Below are 20,528 nucleotides of genomic sequence, written 5' to 3' on the forward strand. Positions count from 1 at the left end.
GACAGTGCCAATGCTTAAAGACTCCTGCCTCACTGTGGGTAGCAGCCATAAGCGAGAGACACACAGAGCTATGCGTAGTGTGTTATAGTCTCCAATGAGCCTTTTTCACTGCAACCATAACAGAGTCAGGGAACCTATATTCTAATTTGATTGTTATAACCTCTGTAAAGTGAAAGTGAGAACTAACAGTCATTTAATCTTCTAAAATAGGGGTTGTCAAGCTTTTTCATAATTTGGACTGCATCTTAAACTGTGTTATGGGCCCACATTCTTTCCTCTGACAATGATATGGAAAAGTAATTTTAGAAAAATATTTGAAATAGTTATAGCTTCTTCTAATAAAATGTAGAAGCTGAAAATGAGGAGATTCAGCACCATACATCCAGTCAACTCTGCATGGACCATCAGCAAGGGTTCTATTTACCACTGTCTGTCATGAACCATAGCTTAGGGTCACTATTCAAAAATGATGAAGAGCTGGCCAAAACCAAGGCCACGCATCTGAACTTTGGACTGTCTGAAACCCAGATTTTGTGGCTTTAGCACACCTCTAGAAATAGGTCAGGGATTTATGTGTATTTAAGTATCTTTATCCCAATATTTTGTATTTGCTTTACTCCTAAACATTTAATCTGTTGAGAGGTATTAATTAAGAGAAAAATAATTCTTAAGAGACATCTGGTCTGGAATACTTTAAAAAGTTTGTTCAGCATAATCCAGTAACATTAGACTTTCTAGTGAACTACTTTTGTCTTGAGCTAAAACTCAAAGTATATGAAGAACATCTATAAAATTATTCTGTCCTAGTCAACTTGTAATGCTCAGATATATTTTAAAATTGCTGTCTAAGTTACCAGACATAAATATCACACACTATCTGTATGATTATATGGGTAACTTTTGTTTGTATTGTTATAGCTATATATACATGCACAAAATATACATAAATTAAAAAAAAATATTTCAGGAGACCTCTGTCTTTAAAAATGCTTTGTTTATGTAATGGCAGGTAAAAACTCACCACCTATTTCCTAAATTCTGCAAATGTACTCTGCAAATACATAATTTTTCATTAAATCCCAAGGAAAAGAAATCACACAATAAAACAGCAATTTTTCCATTGTTTTTTTTCTATCCCCTGTGCCCAAGTCTGCTCTAAATTATTTACTAAAGCCATCAAAGACTGGATCCTTAATACCTGGTCTCTCTTTGTGAAAGCTGCCACTATCTCTGAAAACAGACAACCTGTCACATGGAACAGAATGATTTTTGTAATATTTTGACTGCTGACCTAAACAAGGAGAATGGGATAATAAAATGAGTAACATTTAACAATGTTACTTAAATGTTTTGAAATGTATAGGATAAGAGGTGTCAAATGGAGAAATATTCGGGTTCCTAAGGTTGCAACATGTATTTTTAAGAAGCAGTCTGAAGACAAAAAGGTTTTTTAAATAGATAGGGTGTAAGTACCTGCAGGGCAAGCTCCATTAACTGTTCAACAAGGAAGACTTCATCTTTCCTAGAGCAAACCAATTACTTAGGAGTCACAGGAGAGTGTGATCTTGGATTTCAATCCTTTTCAGAGTCTATATTGCCAACTATACCATGAAACTTTTGCCTAGTAAGACTGACTACTAGCCACTGGGGGCTAACCTGAGAATGTCACATGTCACTTATAGTTATGAGGGGTTGTAGAGATCATTGGTTTAGCCACTAAATCACTGCATAAAGGTTGTACATGAACTTTATTTTTTCTGTCCCATGAAGAAAAAAAATTAAGACGTGGCTATTGAACCATAGGATATTATTCTGTGCTCCTTACTAAGGCAAATTTGCATTCACTTCAGCAATAGGCCCTTAAGTAAGTAGTAATGCACATGCTATTAGCAAAAAGAACAATCCAACAGAACATCTGCAGCCTAAAATATCTTAAGAATGAAAATAAAAATAAATGGAAATTCATTGCCACTACATATCTCCGATTCAAATATATAACTATGACCAGTAACAACATTTTGTACTTAGGCATGCCACTATAAGCTAAATTCAATCAAGTCTTGGTTCAAGTTAAAGCTCAAACATTTTCCCTATCCTAAACCCCATCACATGCATTTAACATGCAGCACTGCACAATTGTTTAGCAGCATGTGATAGTGTTTTGGGCAAAAGGTAGGCTTCACTTTCTTGTGAAGGAATAGTTACTGGCCACTACCAGAGGAACGCTACCAGAACTGATCGACGAGTAATCTGATCTAGTGTTGCAAATCTTGTATTCCAGGGCTATGACTGATGTACCGGTCCCCACTGAAAATGAGAAAACAGACTTAGACCCCAATCCCACAAACACTTACACAGGTGCTTAAATTTTTACATATGTGAATAATTCCCCTGAGCTAAATAGGGCTGTTAATACATTTAAAGTTATTCATATGTGTTTACAGAATCAAGGCTAAATATGTTCATATTAAATGCAATTAAACATTTAGTGAAACGTTAAGGATGAATGGTTAAATCACAAGTCACACAATGCACAAACTAAGGCTCCAACAGAAATATCAACCTGTTCATTTTGAACATCTTGTATGTTTACTGGCATGCATCTTATGACAAATATATAATGTACACATTTAAACAGAAAAACGGGAATACTACATGTCCAAGTTAACTTTGCTGTTGGAATATCAGAATCATAGTCAGGAAGTGTAAAAATTAACTGTGCAGCCTTTAATGTTGCATAAATATTTTTTTTAACCTTTATTTTCCTCGTGATTTTTAAAAGTAATAGAAAGAGATCTCATGCTTAAGAGTCAACTTTTCAAAGTTGACACATCATCACCCTGGTCAGGTCTTATGGGGAAAGTGTGCAATTATATCACAAAATGGGCAGGGCTTCATTAGGCTCAGTTTAAAAAAATCCAAATGACCAAAGATGCCCAACACCCGCTCCATACATCCCACTCTATCCAAAAAAAAAAAAAAAAAGGTCTCAGAAATGCTTTATAAATACAAACTATTTAAAAAGTGTTTCCACCCTCAAACGAAGCAAAGGCGCCAGTGCTCACTGAGGACCATGGTTACACCACATTTGAAATTTAATTTCAGCTGTTTTTGTTGTCTTGTCTGAAAGAATATGCCCCCATTTCCCCACAAAGCAGTGGAACAAAGTATCTGCAAAATCAAAATTAGCTAAAAGTATTTTGCTCAAAAATTAAAGAAAAAAATCTCTCATGTGAAAAACATGCATAGAATTTTCAAAACATGTGCTGCTTTTTTGGGTTATGTTAATTGGGCAAACAATGGAAATAGTTTTGTTATCTATAGCAGTTGCTATCAGATGCCTACTATATGATCAAATTGGTTAATGCCTGGTCTCATCATACATAGGTGAAACTACTGTTTTCTTAAACCGAATATGATAGTGTATACCTGTACAGAAGTCTAAGACAGACACAAAACACATTCTATAGCTAGCATAAATGGAGTGTTTTCCTTTTTCCAAATGCTGTATTTACTATTTCCATAAGAATTCAGACACCTTCAACATCTGCATACAGCTTCCCTCGTTTACGTACTATTATGCAAAACAGGGACACAATGAACAAAAATCCTCCATTGTTCTTTCCAAGTAAATATAGTGATCACATATATAACAAATTAATGCGCTCTTGTCAATAAGAGCACTGTTTGAATATTTACATAAAATCATATAGTCCTACAAAATTGTAAGTGTCCTTTTTTTAAAGCCAGTAATTTTAGTTTATGTTTTACATCTTATATTTTTGGTTTCATGTTTCCAATTATTGATTTCTGGTAAATATTTGCCATTAAAATGCATATCCCTATTAATATTAATGTCATGCTATTTTCTGCAACAGTAAATATGAAAACAAACGACAGCACTGATGAGACAAAAATTTCGAACTCACATCAGGTGGAATTCTTGCACCGTCTTTTACCGAGTTTCCCTCCACCGTGAGATGATAAACCTGCCCATCAGTATCTGTAAACACGAAGTGCTCTCTGGCAGAAATGTTCTGACTCAGCTCAGATTTACTTTCGGCCTCCTGTAATAAGCTTTAAGAGAAAGATAATAAGATAAAGGTGACCTTTCTTTTTCTTGAAATGGATATAAGAGGTTGTGACCCCAATCAACAAATACATAAAAATAGACAGTAGATTGGTAGGGAGTATTTTCCCTGAGAATTGTCTACATAAGTCCTGAAATAACAAATTGGTTTATACACTTATTACAGTTAACAAGTGGCAAATTAAAATTTGACTTCAAGAAGTAGGCCACTAAAGGATGTTGTTAAAGTCTGTTGAGATAACTTTTCTTGCTCAGCAGTGAAATCAAGGGACCATGTTCAAGTGCTAGACTCTGGCCCATTCTTTGGCTCCTTTGTGCTGTTCAAATGGCACAAAAGAGCCTGCAAAGTTGCTTTAACGGGACAGCTCAAGGTACCTCCATCATGGGAGAGCATCTGGATGGCATGTACCAAACAGCACTATTAACGAGTGACAATCTGTAGAGTAAGAGAACTTATCTGAAGAATAACTGATGTATTACCATATCATACGAGACAGTGATGGGCAATACCTGATCACAGAAGATTCTACACTGCTAAGTTCTGTATCAGACACAACCGTCTGTCGGGCCATGGCTTCACGAGCTGCAAGCTGTTTCTTTTTCAAGCTCTTCAAGTTATGAGTAGGTGACCATTCCTGTGAGAATTTTTAATTAGGAAAATGGAAAATATGTCCCTTTTACTTCCTAGTTTTATTGATTAATAATTATGATGCCAATTACAGATTTATTTTTATGAAAAAAAAAACCCCAAACCTATGTTTTAGAAGGGCATCTTTTCAAAATAGGGTTCCCTCCTTAATAGCCTAGTTTGTGAGAGAAGAGTAGGGGTGGGGAGATAGGTCAGACTGTGTTTGTAGACTAGAGAAATACAAAAACCAATCATATTATTTCAAGATATACAAATTTAATAACCATTTACATTTCAAATGAGAAGCAACAGATTGAATTCCTTACCAAAGCAGTCACGGTAGGGAAGTTTTTTGACATTTCTCTAAGAAGAGTACACGTCCTGACATCCCAGAGTTCCAGAGGCTTGTCTTTAAACACTACAGCTAAGTACTGCCTGAAATAAATGAAACCTTTATTAAATTCCAGTTTATTTTTTAAGTATTTTATTTTCTACCTTTTCTTACTGGCATCATGTTGCTGATGTGTGCATCTGTGTGGGGTTTTTTATTATTATTATTTTTTTTAATTTTATTTTTTAAGTAGAGGGCGAAAACACACTGAACAAATTTAGACTTGCCCCGATCTCGCAACAAGTTCTGTGGAACTGGACTGCTGCACCCATTCAGAACCCCTCTGACTTTTCTCATGGGAACAAATGTCTAGATTTCATTACAGAATTAGAAACTAAATGATCCAAAACTTCTGGTCACTATCATAGTTTAGTAGTGCATGGTATGTGTGAATTACTTTTGAAAACTGTTGCAAAAACTGATACATAAACTCATATTACCATTTCCTGATATATATACATCCATAAACCACAATTAATTTTAAAACATTGTTATCATAAGGTTCCTGACATATATGGAGACTAATGAGAAGAAGAAAATTTGAATTAAAATGTGAATTTGTTAAACTTGATGCTGTTGCAACAATCTCTTACCCAGCCAATCCAGGATCTATACTACACAGTAAATATTGATTTTTTTAGATTTAAATGAAAGAACTTTTCATTTCTAAATCCGTCTGCTAAAGCAAAGAAGAGCTGGTAGTAGTATATACTGATCTGACAAAAACTCATTTACCTGAGATAAATGTTTATCAGACTCTCATTGTACAAATATTAATACAAGAAAACATACCTGTGTTTACAGATTAGCTACCTAAATGGGCTTTTAAAAATACTTATTCTGCTATTCTGATTTTGTTCTAGCATAATAAAATGAGGATAATCTGATCTCAAGACTACCTAGCTATAGAATTTATGCTCTCCCCCTACTGAAGATAATATTCTGCTGAGAACAAGGCTAGATTGTAAGGTCTTCATATTTGAATGCTTATTATATAATGAAAGCTGTCTGCTATATTAAACAAAAAATCTATAATAAAACATTTTATAGAATTATATTGAATCCAATATTGTTTAAATTATATTTACAAAGAAAGAAAAAAAATCAGAAGACTTCACACCATAGTCCTGCAGTACATGGACATGGAATCTTCTAACGACTAATTCATTTGCCACTTTTGCCTTCCAAAACGTTATTCTTAAGGAATTTCCTGCCTTCATCCTGTGGAGAATTACAAGTCTCTAGTCCAGGATCTTTGCCTTCCCATAAGGGCATGTGCAGGTGCAGAGAACCCCTTCTAGAGTTAACTCCCTGTTTTCTGGGCAGTTTTCTGTCACACCACAGTTTGCAATTGACTTTTGCAAAGTAACTTTTTATGACTTGGATACACGCTGTTTCCTTGTTTTTTCACATTGTACATTTTAAAAGTAAAATTCACACTTTAATATTCTGTAAGCTATCAACTCTACCTTCTCCCTCAAACCGAAGGTATTATAGCCTCTTTCCTAACCCATCTTAATCTCTTGCCAGTCTAACTGTTCCTTTTTGGTCTCACCTAATAATCGTCTACATCTTCAGACTGAACCTGCTAATTTGTAATTGTGGTGGCAATTTCAGGGCCTAACTGTGTTAAATGCTGTGCAAAACACAGGAAGATCGATGTGCAACCCTGACCTTCTGATTTTATTTAAGGTTTAGATTCTAAAAAGACCTTGAAACTCATGGAGAAACCCAAACTCTGAAAAAATATTTCATAACAACCATTCTCTAGTGGCCTTGGACATCAAAATACAACTATTAGACGAAAATCCTCCTTAATTATTCTAGCCACCCAATGGGATTTTGAAGTTTGTGAAAACATCCATTACACAAACATTCACATTTTAATAAAAGCCTACAGTAACAAACATATGTTAAAAATAGATTATTTCCTTTGATTAATTTGCATATTCTTTTCCACCTTTTCCTTGTGCAGAGTCTTTCCTCATCCCAGTTTACTTCTGTCTGTTACAAGCATCTCCTGAAAATTCAATACTAGATAACACGAGCTTTACAAGGCTAATCTACTTACTTCAAATGAGACACCTTTATCATTTCAATGGCTGGTTCATCATTGCCTCTTTCCCCACGAAATGCAATGCTCCTGCCTAGAATACAGAAGTTATATGGGGAAAAAAAGAGAGGGGAATAAAAAATAGTAACCCCAAAGAAGTAAAACCCCTGTAATTGACCTGTCACATCCCCTGCTTCTCTATTCACATTGTTATTCATCTTTTATTTGCCTTCAAGACACTAAAACATAATATACTCCCTATTGCCTGAGAAAATACCCCACAACAATCTCACTTCCAGAGTGGAACAACTGGAATTAATGCATGATTGGCATTATGCAAATACTGACATCTCAGCGAGTTAGTTGAGTTGTGGCTCATAGACAATATTTCATATCTATTTAATGACTGCTCCACGAGGAAACCTTGAATGGATTTCAATTTTCATACCAAAAACATATTCTCCCCTTGTATTTTTTTAACTCCTTTTGAATATAAGAAATGTATAAGTATTTCTCAAATGAAGTATTAACTTATTTGCACTCAGTGAATCACTGCATTCCTGATGGCTTGTATGTGTAACTTTCAAAACGAAGTGATCACTGCTGAATACCAATAATGAAACTTGCTGTCCTTTCTCAGCAAAACTTTATATTACCTATACAACTGTTTAGTGTCATAGACTTAAAGGTGTTTTAAACAAAAGTGGCCCAGCCAACTCACAGTGCCCTACCCATAGGGTCAGATGAGGAGGCATGGGATATTGGCGGAGGAGGGGGCGCATCAGATGGACAGAGTGGGGCACACAGGGCTGCTGGGGAATCACACAGACTGAGGTTCAGAAGGGCTAGTGTGGGGGACAGATTGGAGCAGAGGCACAGGAGCTTGTGAGGTGACAACATTGAGCCAGGGGCTAAATGGGAGTGGGGGTGCAGGGTCACATGGAGACAGGAGGGAGTGGGGGTGCAGGGACACACAGGGGCAGATGTACCCGACTGAATGGGAGAGGCTGGGGTCAGCCAGGGTCTGCATGGGGGAGGCTCCCCAACTTCCTAACAATCCCTCACCCTGAAAAAAACACCTGTTCCATACTTCTCCTACTCCCACACCCAACAACCCTCCAGGTTCACTCCGGGGCTCCTGTCCAGCAATTACTTCCCTCTCTGTTGGCTCCTCTCTCATCCCTGACTCCGCCAAGCCTTTGCATTGAGAGGTGCAGAAAATATGTTTCTGTATTGTAGTTTAAATGAATTATTACTCAAACTTCCATATTAAATATGCTTAGTAAGGAATCTGTCAAAAAAAAAAAAAACATTTCCTGAATCTTTTTTGTTGTCTGTATTGTTACAGACATACTTGCTGACAAGTATTTTGAAATAAATTTCCAAAATAATTGAAACCGGCATGGTTATATTCTGTTATTTTGACAAATAAAATATGCAGAATTTTGTGTGCAGAATTTTTAATTTTTTGGTGCACAATTCCCTCAGAAGTACTTTTCCTATGGTTGCAGACTTCCTCCTTAGTTAAAATAGCCAAGCATGTATGGGGTATATGAAGTCAGCAGTGAATCATAAGCAGTAGAGCAAAAAGTCTGCTGTGTGGAATATTAAAGTTTGTTTTCTTCATAACTGAAAAAATACCTTCAGGTTCTCTAAACATTCATTATTAATATACTAAAGATATAACGGCAACTTTAGCAAAAGGCACAACTGGGCTACATTTTTTCAACCCTCCATGCAGACTCTTTTCCTAGTGCTTACAGGTCTACTGATAAAATAGTAAATTGGGAAGTCCATGACTGCTACTCTAGGAAGCTACTAAAGGGACAAAAGGGGAAGGTTAGTCATTGTCAGCATCTGATAAAATCACAGCTAATTCAGTTTACTTGAGAACACAACTGCTTATGGAAAGCTTGAGTCTTTTCATTACTTTTTTTTTTTTTTTTTTTTGAAGTTGATGTTACTATTTAGGAATTTCTGTAGAATAAAAAGTTTAGTGGAAACCAAATTTCTTTTAGCTATAATGTCACAAATATATTTTCCACTTCTTTTCTCCTTACTGCTCATTTGGTTTTATAAAAGATAAAAAAAAAATGCAATAGCAAAGTTAGATAAACAGCTATTTTGTGCAATGCCTTAGAAATGCTTATAAAATTAGAAAAGTACTTTTATATCATTTTAAAAGTTGTTGCATGCTACATAAAGTAATTCAGAATTATTGGTGTGTTACAAAACTCAGGGTCTTCAATCAGAAATTAAATGGTTATAGGTTTATACATTTTAAAACAATTTAAAATTAGTGAAAGTGCTTCCCATTCCTAGAAACTCTCTAATCTTCCAAATTAAATTTCTCTGTATTGTGCAACCGTTAAACTCAAAGATCACAGATGCATTTTTCACCCACCTGAGCCCTCGGTGTTTGATAGTTTGACAACTAGGCCAAAGAGCTTTCAACAGACAATTTACTAACAAGCTGATTAGAAAGAACTTGCAATGCATTGTTTTAAACTGTCTCAACTCTCCACAACTTAGTGTTAAAATATCTATTACATATATACAGCAAGTTTATTTTCAAAAAGTATTTTTAAATAATAACCTTATATAAAAACCAAGAATGAACATTAATTTCAGTAGAATATCAGCTTATAATGTAGCATCATACATGTGTCACAAACTAGATTTTTACTTTAAAGTAAAACTATACCATAAACCATCACATTTTGGGGTATCATTTGTTTCCCCAGTGACTTTGATATCAAACATGCTTATTTTGTAAGTAGGGAGTTAATGGCAGAGGGATCTTCAATGGACTGTAGGGGACGTTCACAGTGCCCAGGGGAGGGGCGGATACAAAAGCCCATGCATGGTGGAATGGCTGCCCTCTCCACTCCCAGCTCCACTGTCTTCCCACTGGCTGACAAACCAACTAGCCAGTTGGCTCTTGTGGGCCACCACCTGCCTATTTTAAGCCTCTTGTGCCTGCCAGCAACCATGTTCATTGCTGGCCTGAATGGATAAGGTAAAAGGGACCAACTTTCAGAGTTAAAGGAGATCTAGGATTTTTCTGGTTGTCCTTTTGCCTGTGGGGAAAAAGGAGAGACCTGAAGTCTTTGCAGACTGAGGCCCTCTCTTGGTAACCTCTACTGCCCCACAAGTGGCAGGAGGTAGAGATTCAGAAGTGAGCTCAGTCCTAAGGGTGAGCCTAAGTGGGTCTACTCTGAGTTACTGGTTATATGTAGGGCTGTTAATTAATCGCAGTTAACTCACGCGATTAACTACAAAAAATTAACTGTGATTAAAAAAATTAATCATGATTATTCGCACTGTTAAACAATAGAATACCAATTGAAATGTATTAAATATTTTGGATGTTTTTCTACATTTTCAAATATATTGATTTCTATTACAATACAGAATACGAAGTGTACAGTGCTCACTTTATATTATTTTTATTACAAATATTTGCACAGTAAAAATGATAAATAAAAGAAATAATATTTTTCAATTCACCTCACACAAGTACGGTAGTGCAATCTCTTTATCGTGAAAGTGTAACTTACAAATGTAGATTTTTTTTGGGTACATAACTTCACTCAAAAACAAAACAACGTAAAACTTTAGAGCCTACAAGTCAACTCAGTCCTACTTCTTGTTCAGCCAATTGCTAAGACAAACAAGTTTGTTTACATTTACAAACCTGGCTGCTTCTTATTTACAATTTCACCTGAAAGCAAGAACAGGTGTTCTCACGACACTTTTGTAGTCGGTGTTTCAAGGTATTTACGAGCCAGATGTGCTAAACATTCATATGTCCCTTCACGCTTCGGCCACCATTTCAGAGGACATGCTTCCATGCTAATGAAGCTCATTAAAAAAAATAATGCGTTAATTAAATTTGTGACCGAACTCCTTAGGGGGAGAATTGTATGTCTCCTGTTCTGTTTTACACACATTCTGCCATATATTTCATGTTATAGCAGTCTCGGATGATGACCCAGCACATGTTTGTGGTAAGAACACTTTCACAGCAGATTTGACAAAATGCAAAGAAGGTACCAGTGTGAGATTTCTAAGGAAAGCTATAGCACTCTACCTAAGATTTAAGAATCTGAAGTGCCTTCCAAAATCTGAGGGGGATGAGGGGTGGAAAATGCTTTCAGATTCTTAAAAGAGCAACACTCCAATGCAGAAACTACAGAACCCGAACCACCAAAAAAGAAAATCAACCTTCTGCTGGTGGCATCCGACTCCGATGATGAAAATGAACATGTGTCAGTCCGCTCTGCTTTGGATTGTTATCGAGCGGAACCCATCATCAGCATGGACGGATATCTTCTGGAATGGTGGTTGAGGCATGAAGGGACATATGAATCTCTAGTGCATCTGGCACGTAAATATCTTGTGGTGCCAGCTACAACAGTGCCATGTGAATGCTTTTTCTCACTTTCAGGTGACATTGTAAACAAGACGTGGACAGCATTATCTCCTGCAAATTGTAACCAAACTTGTTTGTCTGAGCGATTGGCTGAAGTAGGACTGAGTGGACTTGTACGTTCTAAAGTTTTGCATTGTTTTATTTTTGAATGCAGTTATTTTTCTCCATAATTCTACATTTGCAAGTTCAGCTTTCATTATAAAGACATTGTACTACAGTACTTGTATTAGGTGAATTGAAATATACTATTTCTTTTGTTTTTTACAGTGCAAATATTTGTAATCAGAAACAAATATAAAGTGAGCACTGTACACTTTGTATTCTGTGTTGTAATTGAAATAAATATATTTGAAAATATAGAAAACATCCAAAAATATTTAAATAAATTGTATTCTATTATTGTTTAACAATGCGATTAACCACGATTAATTTTTTTAATTGTGAAAAAAAATTTAATTGCTTGACAGCCCTAGTTATATGGTATGGGAATCATTAAGAAAGGGATTAATAATAAGACAGAAAATATCACGTTGCCTCTACATAAATCCATGGTATGCCCACATCTTGAATACTGAATGCAGATGTGGTCGCCCCATCTCAAAAAAGACATATTGGAATTGGAAAAGGTTCAGAAAAGGGCAACAAAAATTATTAGGGGTATGGAACGGCTACCATCTGAAGAGAGATTAATAAGACGGGGACTTTTCAGCTTGAAAAAGAGATGACAAAGGGAGGATACGATAGATGCCCATAAAATCATGACTGGTGTGGAGAAAGTAAATAAGGAAGTGTTATTTACTCCTCTCATAACACAAGAACTAGGGGCCACCAAATGAAATTAATTGGCAGCAGAAAAGTATTTTTTTTTCACACAGCGCACAGTCAACCTGTGGAACTCCTTGCCAGAGGATGTTGTGAATGCCAAGACTATATAACAGGGTTCAAAAAAGAACTAGATAAATTCATGAAGGATAGGTCCATCAATGGCTATTAGCCATGATGAGCAAGGTGGTGTCCCTAGCCTCTGTTTGCCAGAAGCTGAGAATGGGTGACAGAGGGCAGATCACTTGATGATTGCCTGTTTTGTTCATTCTTTCTGGGGCACCTGGCATTGGTCACTGTTGGAAGACAGAATACTGAGCTAGATGGACCTTTGGTCTGACCCAGTACGGCAGTTCTTATGTATGGTAGGAGCCCTGTAACCCTCCACCAGACTCAGTTAAATGTCTGATATGTGACAGCAGGGGTTGGGGATACATAACACCTCTTCCCACTGTTAAAATAACAAAGTTGTGGCTTGCTGTTTAAAATCTATTCTGCGTGTCTGTCGTTCATGTGCCTGTGTGTCCTGATCAAAGAACCTTTTCTTGTTTATAAACCAATAGCTCTATAAACTCAGATTGGGATCTGAAAGTTGAGTTCTGCTCTTTCAAATAAGGTCACAGGCTCTTTAGGCCAAATTCTGCTCTCAGTGACCTGGCGTGTAGTACAATAATTATGCATTCACTGATGTGTATCATTAAAGGGTTCGGCACCATTTCAGCTGCACATGGCATAAATGCAAGTTTAGATCAAGACAAACCACTTTCAGCACCATTTCAGAAATCCATGGATAAAATACATCTGGAGACAGTCTTATCCATAGCTACATAACAACTGGTGCTCAACATGTTTTGTCTTGGCTGACGCAGTGCTGACTCTGTTGCTGATAAGTGGTAATTCTTCTAGGTTGGACCAAACCAGAGATATTTGTGCAAACCTCCTACCTTCAGTAAGTTTGCACAGATCTGACAGGCACTTACCCCTGTGGTTGGACAAGGAAGAACAGAATCAGCTCAATTACTTTTAGTTATGTTATCTCTGCCATGACAACAGGATAAAGCATAATTTATTTGTCACTGAAGTCAGATACAAATCTGGGTATGCCCCAACAAGCAATTCTGTCACAGCCACTTTCCCAAGCATAATCTATACAGATGTCTCACGAGAGACTAACCTGTTGGAAGATCAACCAGCTGCAGTTCATTCCTTACCAATCCCAAATTGTTGGGCGTTGATGTGGCAAAGGAAAGAAAACCAGTCAAGCTTGTCCACTCAATGCCCCTGTCACCAGAATAGAGTACATGGAGCATATTAGCAGAAATTTTTGAGAGCCCAGAAAATGTTCTAGATTAGTGCAGAATTACTCTATAGCTTATTCTACACTTTGAAACAAATACATAGCTAATTTTCTATATTTTACAGAAACTTTTTTATTTAAACAAAATGTGAAAAGCAGGATACATGTGCATTTACATGTATGATAAAAATAAAAAAAATGCAGTTATCAAGTGATATTAATGCAAGATCTTTATTTTCAAACAGCGTTAGACACAATTTTCTTGACACAATCTCTTGTTGGGTCAAGAAGACGTTTTGATCGAGGAACAGTAGGAAAGTTTTGCCCAAAATCTCAAGCTATGGCTGTAACTACAGGGAGCAGAACATGTTCACCACAGTGTAGAAGTGGGCCATAAATGTAGGCCATATGAAACCCAGACGTTTGATATGAGAACATCCTGTTCTATCTGGCACACAAAGTTGTGTGGGTAAACAGATCAGTCCAGGACAGCCAGGATGGATTTGCATGCTTCTAAGCAGCCAGGAATTAGTAGAGGTGGTAACATTCCCTTCCTATCAACATCAAGGACACAGGAAGAGAGAGGAGAGAGTGAATAACCAAACAGATTTGAAAAATGCCCCATACAACAAGTATGATGACCTGACAAACTCCAGTCTCATGTAAACATGTAACATTTTGTGTTTGCATATCAGCAGTTAGTATATTATAGGGAATATTCTGAAATGGTTGGGAGGTGGATTAGGAGGCCCAACAAATCTTTGTTGTTGCCAAATTCTATTCTATGATTTAATTTAATTGTATTATTTCTTCAAAAGTTGTTGTACATTATAGAAACACCACAGAGTAATTATAATTCATTATTATTCCCAGTGGCCATTTTCAGTCATCTTTAAAAGAACAGAAGCATGTTCTAGATTTTTAGTCATCAGCTCAGATTTATCAAATAAGTATTAGTTTTACTGCTGTTCCCTTTTATGCCATTTGGCCAGCTGTCCATGTTAATAATGTTCTACTGCATCCCATGACACCCAGATTAACTAAGAATTTCCCTCCCTTTATAAATGCTTGCACTGCCGAAGCAATATAATTTTTTGTTATTGTCATATGCATATATTAACCAATTTTGAAGAAACTAATAATTCATTGCACTAATTAAGACAACTGTTCTAGTTTTAATACAGCAAATCAGTAATGACGTCTCATTTGCTGGAATATTTCCTTTCTACAAAACTTTGTCATAAAACTACTATCCATTTATCTGATACAATTAAGAGTTACACTAAGCTGGTTTTGTAGACTACATCTATTTGTTAAAATGTAAGGTTCATGGATTTTGTATAAATAGCACTTTTTAGAAGCTATTTTACCATTAAAGTCTATAGCTCTGATCAATGCGCACTTTCAAGGGAAATGAAGATTTTGATCACTGGAGTTATAAGTTCTTACAGTTTTTAAATCCTTAGGTGGATAACAAGCTGAATCTAGCCAGGGAAGGAATACTGTCACTTTACAGTAGACTTATTATCACAAAGAAAAAAAGCCAAAATTAATGTGATTTTCAACCCCAAATTTTTATTTTTTCCACACACTTTGATTTTTTGATTTTTTATTTTTTCCACACACTTTTGATTTTTTGATTTTTCCACACACTTTGCTGACAAAATCAGTTTGTGCATTTAAGGTGCCAACATGTAAGAATCTCAGTAATGGTAACAAAATATTTCCTTTGAGGAAGGTTAATAAAGAGAAGCTGAAAAGGTGCTGAATTTAATATGCCCCAACAACACTTTCAGCAGAACTGTGTCCATTGCCTTGTATATAGGCAAGGCGTCTTCCTGCTTTTTTTCATAGGTATTTGACCATTATGAGAGAGAATGGACCCAATGTGTGGAATTTTTTTTATTAATGGGTATCTAAAATTAAGTTATTATCAATTTCGCATCAGAACATAATTAAAGCATCAATTTAATCTTTATATCATTTAAAAATAAATTCTTCACTAAAATTCAACATTTATGAGTTCCGAATTAGTATTTTTACCTAGAGTAATAGAATGCTAATGCATTAACTCAAAATTGATTTATAGTATATCATATATTACATATAAATGAATCATTGGAAAGGACAGCTCTTGCTTTTCTAAACTGAAATATGGCGAAGTGAAAGCTTCACATTGATACTTGAATCCAATACATATTATGCCAATTCTGGTCATTCGGAGCATAACTGTCCAACACAAAACTAGCAGTTTGACATTGTCCAACAGCAGCTCAGCAAAATATTTCTAGAAATCCGTGGACAAGCTATTGGAAATTAATTTTCATAATTGTGACAGAATTCTCTCTTCTGAAATGTGTCAAACACCTGAAGAGAATACTAGTTAGGCTTCAATGCCATCAGGAACCAGCAAAGAACACAGTATGTTTCTACGTAGTACATTTTCATGCGATGTAAGCTGGGAGTAGAGAGAGGAGTAAAATACCATTCTCAAAGAGCCACTGTATCTCAAATGACAAGCAGACTATCACTATACAAGTTGTTTGCCCACACCAGTATAAGTTGCCCTCCATTTTATTCTCTAATCCAACATTAAAAACCCAGTATACAATAGTGCCATGTTTGAGGAAGCAGTATCATCTTTTTGCTTCATCTGACTGTGGAAGGTTTAGTAATATGAATAATAAATAACTGTTCAACACAGATAAGTTTAATTACATGCCTTGAATAAAATACATTCAGAGATTTTAGCTAGCAGTCTTTCCACAAAAACATACATATTTGCAAAATTAAAACCCAAAGGGTATTTACATGCATATCTTCTACAAGAACACTTCCATTCTCCAGCAAATTTAACCATTATTATTTGTATTGCAGTAGCACCTAGAGACCAGAGTTGGCATCAGGCCCCCATCACATTAGCACAGTACAGACGTAAAAGAAAGACCGTTCCCATGCCAAAGTGCTCCAAACTTTAATTCAGCTATTTTCTAGAGGGCACTGTAAGCTAGGTTGGCGCTTCGCTGCATGCTAATATGCTATCTATTATAAGTGGAGTGCATGGGATGTCTTTCTCTAAATTGTACATTTTCAGTTAAAAAAAAAATCAGAAACCTTTACCTATTTTAGAGATTAAGTAAGAGTTCATACTAAAGGAAAATTTCCTGTATTCCAGGCATTTTAATTCACTGCAAAGATTAATGTGCAATATCTTACATTGCTTAATCATTCCCTTGAAGTTGTTAGAATTGGATAGGAAACATCTCCTACATTATTAAAAATTAAATCAAGAGATCGAAGCTAGTCTCTTAGAGCTCTGCCTACACAATAAATGATGCCTATCACCATTAAGTAACATTTATGATAGTTTTAGTTTAGTTCAAAAACATACCGAGCAATAAGCAGTTAACAGAAAAATGTTACATTATCAAACTTCTAAAATATATAAGTATAAGAAGTTTGAGGAGTTAAAAGCCCTTGCCAGTGATCTTTTAAGTCTCCATAAAATTAAAACAATTTAAATCAAAATAAAATACACATTGATGTAATATATAAAAAATAATTCTAAAAAAAAAAAAAAAAGTTTAATTCCCCTGCCATCCATCGCCATATCTTCAGTAGTCCAATGTGGATTCATGGTTTCTTTATCTTTTACATTAAATTTTCCCAATTAGGAATTATGCTGTTGTTATTATGTTGTTTACTTTATAAATATGATGAACTATATTTTCAGAAGATGCAATATTAATCATACCCATGTCTGAATCTTTTATAACTATAACAGAAGCACTTCCAATTTTCTAATGCTTCTACTAACCCTTTTAAGAATATTTTTGTAGGCCCACATTTTATTGATGCATCATTCAAAGAAATACAACTAAAGTTTAAGTGGGAATATAAAATTTCATATTAGATGGATAAATTGATTTTTTCTATTTATGATACAAAAGCACTAAGGATTAAAAAAAACCCAGCACTAGTATCCATTCATTATTAATGGAAGAAAAGATGAAAATAACTTTTCTGAAAGTTATGCTTTCAACATGCATACGAAACTGTATAATAGAGTAGTTTAGCTTTAATAAGAAGCCTTTTAAAATGTTTTTAAAAACCATATATGTAATATGTTAGCAATGGTTTTTAATTTTAAATGCTATAATCATGTTAATGAAAACTAAAAAAGCAGGATTTAGTAACCTCTTGGGTTTCATAACAGAATACAAAATGATAATTTCAAAACCAGTTGTTAGTAGGAAAAGAAGAAAAATCAAATGAAGATTAAAACAGATATCAAGTCCCTATAATGTCTATTAATCACACCACAAGTTCATTGGTGGAAGAGCCAAAACAGGGTTATTGAATAGCAGTTAGTATTCATTCTCAAAAAGAAAAGGAGTACTTGTGGCACCTTAGAGACTAACCAATTTATTTGAGCACGAGCTTTCGTGAGCTACAGCTCACTTCATCGGATGCATCCGATGAAGTGAGCTGTAGCTCACGAAAGCTCATGCTCAAATAAATTGGTTAGTCTCTAAGGTGTCACAAGTACTCCTTTTCTTTTTGCGAATACAGACTAACACGGCTGTTACTCTGAAAAGTATTCATTCTGTTATTCATATATTTCTTATGTGTTTGTACAATGCAGGGGCCAATCCTAATCAGGACCTCTGGGCACTACTGAAATCTAAATCAGTGGTTTTCAACTTGGGGTCTGCAGACTAAGCTTTCCCAAGGGGTCTGCACATCCATTTTAAAATTTTTCAGGGGTCCTCAAATGTGATCTAAATAATCAATAGTAATAATAAATATTTTATTCCCTCCACTAGTATGGATCCTGAATTTGGTATTCAGACACATCTTCCTGATTATGGTCTCAGATTGCAGTGGGGGAGGTCTTGGTTGGATATTAGGAAAAACTATTTCAGCAGGAGGGTCCTTAACCACTGGAATGGGATACCTAGGGAAGTGGTGGAATCTCCATCCTTAGAGGTTTTTAAGGCCTGGCTTGACAAAGCCCTGGCTGGAATGATTTAGTTGGGGTTGGGTCCCACTTTGAGCAGGGGATTGGAATAGATGACCTCCTGAGGCCTCTTCCAACTCTAATCTTCTATGATGATTCTATGATTACTCTTCATGTGCCATATATTTATATGGCATTATATATCTATAAATAAATGATGTCAGCTCTTTATGCTCCTTATTAAAAATATCTAAATATTACATGCATTGTGTCTTACAATTTTTTAAGATCAACTGCTTTTAATTCAGTTTGTACTAAAATTCTATCATCAGCAGTTTCAGCTTAATATGAATGAAAAAACAAACAAAATGAACTTTAATAAATGGAGTGGAATTAGTTCCAATGAGAAAAGGAACATGAATAGTAAAAGCCATATAAATCAGACATTGTAATAAAGTTTATCATGTTAGAAAGAATTCTCTGTCCTACAATGTTCTAGAGAAAATGCAAACAGCCAATGTTCATCCTAGATCAAAAAGCACATTACTTATTAATTCAAATATTTATAGTTCAATGCAGTGTCCAATCTAATTTTCACAAAGAGGTATTGGTTTTGCAGAGCAAAAAATTCAATGGGGTAATTTTCTTGTGTGTCAAAATGACTGCATTGCTTATGGAATACTAAATACTATAATTCTTATCCCCCCCAAAGGATTAGCAAGAATTAAAAACAAACTCACTTGACTTCGCAGGAATGGATGCTTAACTCCTTGTGTAGAAGTCCACTGGTAAGATTATACACTAAAACTGAGCCATTGCTTGTACCTATAAAAAGTCATTTGTATTTTAGAAAAAAATATATATGTAGAGCAGGTTTTGCAGTAATTTTTAAAAATGAAAACACAAGAGTCACAGCTACTTCAAATGATTTAATCTATAAATAATTCACATTTCCAGCAAGAAGTGGGCACTTTGATTTTTAAGGGGCTAAAGTTTAAATCCTACTTCAAAAATTGTAAGGTTCCAGTTTATGCCAGGAAACATTAGGGCTTCCAACTTTTAGAATTTGCTGAAGATTTGGGAACAAAGATGGAGGGTTTTTTTTATTACATAAAAGCATGTTCACTAGATACGAAAGTACCAGGTACTTTTACTTTTATTACAAAGGAGAGTTGCTGAATCATATGCAAAGATAAATTGGTTTCCTCAATAACCCAGAAGGAGCAACATGGCAAATTTTCATTAATCAATATTTACAATTCTGCTTTCTCTTCTTTGAAAAAAACCATTTCTGTTTTAAACTACAAACCAATAAATGTATTAAGAGCTTCTAGCTTAAACCAATTAGATCAAAAAACTTCATGGATAATGAAGTTTATAATTTTCTACTTCGTGTAGTTGACAGACTCTCTGGGTTTTTTTCTTAATAGTAAACCCAGTAGAAATATTGCCTTTTTCCCCTCTAACAGGGTTGCTATGGGTATAGATACGGAAAAGACAGTCTAAAGCCGTGGTTCTCAACATGTACCCCAGGGAATATGCAGAGGTCTTCCAGTGGGTATGTCTTCTTATTTAGATCAGAATTTCTCAACCTGGAAGCTGCAGGCCCCATCAGTCTCACAAGATGGGTTTAGGGAAATGGTGGGCAACCTGCGGGCCGCACGCAGCCTGTCAGGGTAATCTGCTGGCGGGCCATGAGACAGTTTGTTTGCATTGACGGGGCCGCATGTGGATTACCCGCTGATTAGGGTTTATGGGGATTGCAAGTGCAGGGTAATTGTCTAAGACCCCACGCCACAGGGGTTCCCACGAAGCTAAGTTACTTGCTTCAGACCCGTTGCTTGGGCTCAGG

The 20,528-nt window shown here is 35.7% G+C and overlaps 1 protein-coding gene across 4 annotated transcripts in view; it reads right to left on the reverse strand.

Moving 5' to 3' along the window:
* WDR11 (WD repeat domain 11) overlaps window positions 1-20,528 on the reverse strand; it is a 76,980-nt gene that overhangs the window by 21,903 nt on the left and 34,549 nt on the right. For all 4 annotated transcript variants that reach the window (XR_013346725.1, XR_013346724.1, XM_077823013.1 and 1 more), the window contains exons 11-16: window positions 19,417-19,501; window positions 13,594-13,700; window positions 7,181-7,256; window positions 5,045-5,153; window positions 4,601-4,725; window positions 3,930-4,077 (exon numbers count right to left, since the gene is read on the reverse strand). Coding sequence is in view for 2 of the 4 variants with exons in the window: in XM_077823013.1 (XP_077679139.1) it covers window positions 3,930-4,077; window positions 4,601-4,725; window positions 5,045-5,153; window positions 7,181-7,256; window positions 13,594-13,700; window positions 19,417-19,501 (650 nt within the window). In the remaining 2 variants the exon portion in view is untranslated. The remainder of the gene's footprint in view (window positions 1-3,929; window positions 4,078-4,600; window positions 4,726-5,044; window positions 5,154-7,180; window positions 7,257-13,593; window positions 13,701-19,416; window positions 19,502-20,528) is intronic.

This window comes from Eretmochelys imbricata, chromosome 7 (genome assembly GCF_965152235.1).
Source record: "Eretmochelys imbricata isolate rEreImb1 chromosome 7, rEreImb1.hap1, whole genome shotgun sequence".
Taxonomy (NCBI): Eukaryota; Metazoa; Chordata; order Testudines; family Cheloniidae; genus Eretmochelys; species Eretmochelys imbricata.